At 37.4% G+C, this 6,491-nt stretch overlaps 1 protein-coding gene across 1 annotated transcript in view; it reads right to left on the bottom strand.

Moving 5' to 3' along the window:
- Positions 1 to 3,171: 3,171 nt before the first annotated feature.
- ctns (cystinosin, lysosomal cystine transporter) overlaps positions 3,172 to 6,491 on the bottom strand; it is a 4,666-nt gene continuing 1,346 nt past the window's right edge. The window contains exons 6-10 of the mRNA XM_083557831.1: positions 6,376 to 6,475; positions 6,068 to 6,187; positions 5,383 to 5,553; positions 5,105 to 5,222; positions 3,172 to 3,620 (exon numbers count right to left, since the gene is read on the bottom strand). Of these exons, the coding sequence (XP_083413957.1) occupies positions 3,475 to 3,620; positions 5,105 to 5,222; positions 5,383 to 5,553; positions 6,068 to 6,187; positions 6,376 to 6,475 (655 nt within the window). The 3' untranslated portion in view covers positions 3,172 to 3,474. The remainder of the gene's footprint in view (positions 3,621 to 5,104; positions 5,223 to 5,382; positions 5,554 to 6,067; positions 6,188 to 6,375; positions 6,476 to 6,491) is intronic.

Here is a 6,491-nt window from a genome sequence, read left to right as displayed (position 1 = left end):
CTGAATAATTGTATTGCTCATAAGACAATTACTGATTTTCCAAACCTTTAAAACTTTTCAGTAAATAAACTTCAGGTTAATATTTTTTTATCAGAACAAACAATACTGTAAATACTGCATTTACATTTTAAACATTTTACTGACACAGTAATCCATCGAGGAATCCGGGGAACGTGTCGTCGTCTTTCACTATTATGTGGAATGAACTAGTATTTGGCTGATCCAATTCTGATTACATCATCAGGTTCAGGATTCTTTTCAAATGTTCTCATCAGATAAATCAGATAGAGGAAGTCAAAGGGAAAAACAATTAGCTGGTTTTAAAGCTTGTGAGATGTTTCTTTGGTTTCTCTCAGACGTCGGCAGGACACACGCCTCACAGCGTTACTTTCTCCTGTAGATGAAAGAGTGAGATTAATGATATTACCTGAAACATGAGCAGAAGCAAAATCATTGAAATGTTTTGTCATTTACTCTCTCACACTCCTGTGGGGGAGAAGTTCAGGGATCTCCAGGTGTAACTCCTGCAATCAGTGGAGAAAAGACAAAGCAGAAGAGAAACAGGTCTGATTCTGAACATTTAATCCTGAATTGTTTAATGTAGTCGTGATGAATGAGGATCGTTTTCTTTGTATGTTGTTGGAGTCTGTGTTTAATTTCGATCGTCACACAATTCCCTCAACATTCGGAATATCGTTTATGAATATTTAATGTCACTCACAACCTTTCTGCAAAACAGTTTCCACATGTCTTATGAACAACACACACACCTCCACCACCTTATCATGAGGGTGTATCTGCTCAGAGATGGAGGGATTATATTCTGGAGAAGTGTGGAGAAGCACCTGTATGGTCCATGAGCCTGAAGAAGCTGCTGTGTGATGTGATGTATGGTACAGTTGTGTTGTGCTTTTCTTTATGCATGGATGGTTTATGGATTTCAATACTGAAAGTGACTGTTGTGTACTATTACCTTTCCTTGGAAATGTGTGCAGCTTTAACATCACTCACACCATCAATCTTTCACACTGTCTCTGTTACTAATCATATAATCATATAATCATATATATAAACAGAGAGTTTCTACCAATCATACATAACTTCTTCTGCCTTCCTTGTGTTCCTGCATGTAAAGACCACGTGTACATGAGTATTTCTTTAACACAATAGAGCAGAGGTGGTTCAGACATGTTAGCAGCAGGTTCCAGGATCTGCTATAGTTCTGGTCACATTACAGCAAATTGTTTGTTTTTTCATAAAGCGTTGTTGTTTTAGATCTGACATGTTTCAACCTGTAAACATTAATCTACTGTTCTCAACTGCTCATCACTTCTCACACACACACACACACACACACACACACACACACACACACACACACACACACACACACACACACACACACAGCTTTCAAATTGATGACACGTAACATAATTGATTGTGACGCACACACATCCTGATGTTCTACCCTTCAATCACACGGACACAAAATTGGCATGAACATTTTTGTGTGTAAATTATTACCAGGAATAAAAATGAGTTATTTTTTTTACACTGAAATAATTATGGGAAAAACAGGTCGAGTGTCAACTTCATACAGACTGAGAGAAAATGAAGGATGATGTGAGCTGTTGCACAGCATAGTTTTTCCCCTGAACTGACAGAAGGTGATGAGAAGTTCACTCTCCACTCCACACTGATCTCCACTGCTGCTGTGGCACCACGTTTACACCACAGGATCCACGATCAGCCTGGTAACAAACGATGCTGATGATGAGGAGCTGATGAAATGTTCAAGAGAAACCAACAGCCTTCTTGTAATCAAGCAACTCGTATATACCAAGAAGTGTGTATTTCTGAGTGCTGACATCAAGAACAAATCAGTGTGAATTAAATTTACTGTACTGAAACATGGCAACACAACACACACCGTAACACAACACACACAGTGTGAAGTTTAAATGAGGTTCTGAATCAACATTTCCAGAAGTTTAAGGCAGAGACGAGATGACAAGAACATTTTTATTCTCAGAATCTGGAAAAGAGAAAAACATAATCAATCGGAGAACCACAAATAAATGTGGAACAATCAGATAACCAGCACCTCAGTGTGAGTGAAAGAAGAAAATAGTGTCACAGAGGGCAGGAGGGGTGTGTGTGTGTGTGTGTGTGTGTGTGTGTGTGTGTGTGTGTGTGTGTGTGTGTGTGTGTGTGTGTGTGTGTGTGTGTGTGTGTGATGGTTTCAGGAGACCTGTAGATTTTATAATCAGGGAAAATTGGGTTACATTCATTGGTATTGAATCTCATCATTACAAACAGTAAATATTTGATTTAGGAACTGAAATAAAGCTTCTGATTTTTATCTCACACTCTGCACAAAGGCGTATTGCACTGTAGCTCTTAGTATATAAAAATAGAATTGGGTTTTGGCTAATTGAGTTATTATAGAATTCTGCAGCAGGTCTGACCAGACTCCTGATCTGCTCCTCTTTAGGATAAATACAGTGTTTTTATAATCACAACCCAAACCGTAAAATCCTCATGAGCAGTTCTGCTGTTCTACATTAAACCTCATCAGCTGGTCTTTTTGTCACTTTTGGTATAAATATTTTGTACACATTAGTGTGATTATAGAAAAGATTCCATGTTTAACATGTAAATATATATATATATATATCCACAAAACCTTTTAAAACTTTTAGATGTTTTAATTTTAACGTTTTGCTGTTAGAGCTGATTTAATGTGAATCACAATAAAATCACTTCTTCATAACAAACTATACACACATGGAACTATTACATCCGACTTAATAAAGACAACTTTTATATTAATAATATCATTTAGGTTAATCATATATTTCACAATAATAATTCCATATTCAGATGTGTGATTTGTATATATTTTTACACCATTTACATTTTCCCTCAAACAAAACAGTTAAAACTTTTGTGAATGAACATTAATTAAGGAAAATCTAATTAAGGACCTCGTGCTGAAAGACTCTAAAGCTGTTTTATTGTTTGTTCTTTATTAAATTCCTTTTTAGAACAATTGCCATCACTTGCGCCCCCTGGTGGGAAAACTAACACAGACCCTGTAATACAATTATAGATTTTGAAGTCAGTGTGTGATGACCCCTGACCCCCAACATGAAGAAATAAAACCATAAATTTACTGAGACTTAAAAACGTTTAATATTTTAATTCAGAGAACTTTAACAGAAGTTTAATTGTTATAAATAATTCTTTTCTTATCATAAAAAAAAAACATCTTGACTAAATTTTAAGATTTGACCTCTGACCTTTAAATATCAAAATTTTTGTTTATAAACTGTTTTTAAAAAATTGGTATAAAATATCTTTCATATAAAGCTGATATTCACAAAATCATTATTCTCAGGTGAGGCAGAGGCCCAGAATCCAACTTTAAGGCACCTTTACCTGAACACACACACACACACACACACACACTCCCTAGTCCTCACTGCTCAGTAGCTGATATACTGGACTTTTATTGCGGTACAGACAGTAGTGCTGGATCATAAATATGACGTCAAAAAATATCGAGAAGATTCCCAATCCGAATTTTGTTGGATCTCCAAATATGAGCTTCCACTGATCTGCCGGAAGAAGAGGAGAAACACAACGAGTTACAAAAGATATAGAAGGTTTACATCATGTTCAATGTTCCTGAGTGTTCTCTCTTAGTTTTTTTAGATCTTAGGTCTGCATTCAACAGCAGTTTACAGCATTCAAAGAGCAGCATTAAGCTGGTGTAGATCCTACCTGTCTGATCGTTAACATTTAATACATTTAAATGGAGAACTATCCAGGTTAATGTAATCAAAATATGGGGTGCCACAAGGTTCAGATTTAAGACCGCTGATTTTCACAGTACACATGCCTCCCCATGGAAATATTATATAATATTAATATTATAAATATCATGGAATTAGTTTTTATCGTTATGCTGATGATCCCCAGCTGTATATGTCATCAAAATCAGACAAAACATCTCAATTGGCTACAGCTCAGTTAACAGTGTGTTAAAGAATTAAAAGATTGGATGACGCATAACTTTTCTCTTCAATTCTGATAAGACAGATAATTTGCTTATCTGCCCAACAACCAGTAGAACAGAAGCTCCAGCATTTCAACTTTCATTTAGAAAATATAATTAATAAACATAAACAAACATTCCGTTTGGTGTCCGTAATTTAAAACACCATAATTACTTAATATTTTGTCTTCATGCTCTATGTTGAGTTTGGTTTCACTAATAATAATCATAAATTTACATAAAGCCTCGATATCTGTCCATGCGCATGTTGATTAGATCAGCGGTCCCCAACCTTTTCTGCACCACAGACCGGTTTAATGTCAGACAATATTTCCACGGACTGGTCTTTAAGGTGTGGTGGATAAATACAACAAATTAAAATGATAAGACCATAAAAACTGGTATTTTCTAAATCTCATAATTAACGTGAATCCACTGTGGTGTTTGTTCATTTTTCTCTCTTGGGGGTTTGAATTTAGCAGTAATGTATTATGTGTTAGTGGCCGGAGCTCCTTTAAGAAGGTAGTGGATGGAGGTAAGTCATGTGACCGGAGCTCCTTTAAGAAGGTAGTGGATGGAGGTAAGACGTGTGACCGGAGCTCCTTTAAGAAGGTAGTGGATGGAGGTAAGACGTGTGACCGGAGCTCCTTTAAGAAGGTAGTGGATGGAGGTAAGACGTGTGGCCGGAGCTCCTTTAAGAAGGTAGTGGATGGAGGTAAGACGTGTGGCCGGAGCTCCTTTAAGAAGGTAGTGGATGGAGGTAAGACGTGTGGCCGGAGCTCCTTTAAGAAGGTAGTGGATGGAGGTAAGACGTGTGACCGGAGCTCCTTTAAGAAGGTAGTGGATGCAGGTAAGACTTGTGGCCGGAGCTCCTTTAAGAAGGTAGTGGATGGAGGTAAGACGTGTAACCGGAGCTCCTTTAAGAAGGTAGTGGATGGAGGTAAGACGTGTATTGAACAGTATCTATATGTTTATACAGATACCAATAGTGTGTGTGTGTGTGTGTGTGTGTGTGTGTGTGTGTGTGTGCGCGCTTGTTCTTGCCATTGTTGTAGGACTGCAGAAACATCTGGAGCACACTGAAACTGCCACCTGTTAGGTCCAGTAGCACGTTGCCGATGCTCCACCCTTCTGTGCTTTGTCTCTGATAGTTCATGTAAGCCTGAAATCGGTTAAACACAATACAAAATCATAAATAGAAACAAATATTAAAACCCTGATAAAATCCTGGACCCCAGTAAACAAATTCCTGCTCCATTTTCCTTCATGCTTCTTTTAGACGTTTTATTCGATTGGTTTTATTGAACAAAATGAAGTGATACCTGAGGGATGTATTTAATCAGCGTTACACCCAGTTTCACGTAGGAGAAGCAGTACATGTAATTCAGCCACGTGATCTTCTGAGCAACAGCAACAAAAAGCGTGACGAACGCAAACGTCCAGGCGACCACCAGGAAGAAAATGGCCACGTTGGACACCTTCTGGCCTCCTCTCTAATCAACAGAAAAGTTTCAGATTCAGACGTGATGCTGCAGATCCAAAAGAATAAAAGACGGTTTTCTTCTACATGTAGACTTTACACTCGAGCTGCAACAACTAATCGACAATAACCAATAATGACATGTTTGTCAGCGAATGGCGTTACGGATGATTTGCGCTGCCGAGTTAAGGGTTAGTGTGACGGCAGGAACACGTGTGCGTCCCAAATCCTCCACTCCAACAAGCAGCCACAAAGCTTTAAAACATCTCAATTAAAGATAGAGTTCATCTCAATATGTGGCTTTTGTGATTTTTTATTTTTTTTTAAAGTACACAATTAAACATAAATACACAATTAGCATTTTATATAGTTACAATAATTTATTAAAAATATTAATAAAAAAAAAATATATATATAAAAGATTAATAACCCAATTAATTGATAAGCAAAATAATGGTTAGTTGCAGGCCTACTTTACACACTGATGTAGGTGATATTACATGGGGAAATCAATGTCATGGCCGTGCCTCATATCTCACACACTGGCAGATGTAGATCAGAGTCAAAACCACCGCATGCAGACTGAAGAACACATCGTTAGCCTCCACTGGATTCACTCCATTCGGATTTCCCTTCAGAAATTCTTCCTGTTTAGCGAAATAAATAAACAAATCAAAGTCTTGGGAAATGTCAGAACCTGTTGCTCGAAAAATCCTACATTCAGTAAACAATCGTGTGAAATTCAGTTTCAGTGTAAACAATAAAATAATGCACAAACATCATCGAGCTAAATTTTATGTCCAGTATTGAAGAATAACATGGAGTTTGTGTTTACTTGTATGTAAGGTATCCAGTAGAGTCCGATATTGAAGACACTGTAAGCAATGAATCCAGTGAGGTTGAGCGCGAGAAAATCAAAGTTCAGTCCCACCACGCTGTGGAGAACATCTC

This window comes from Silurus aristotelis (genome assembly GCF_946808225.1).
Source record: "Silurus aristotelis genome assembly, chromosome: 13".
Taxonomy (NCBI): domain Eukaryota; kingdom Metazoa; phylum Chordata; class Actinopteri; order Siluriformes; family Siluridae; genus Silurus; species Silurus aristotelis.
The sequence above is the reverse complement of the archived record's forward strand: the minus strand, read 5'-3'. Positions and strand labels throughout refer to the sequence as shown.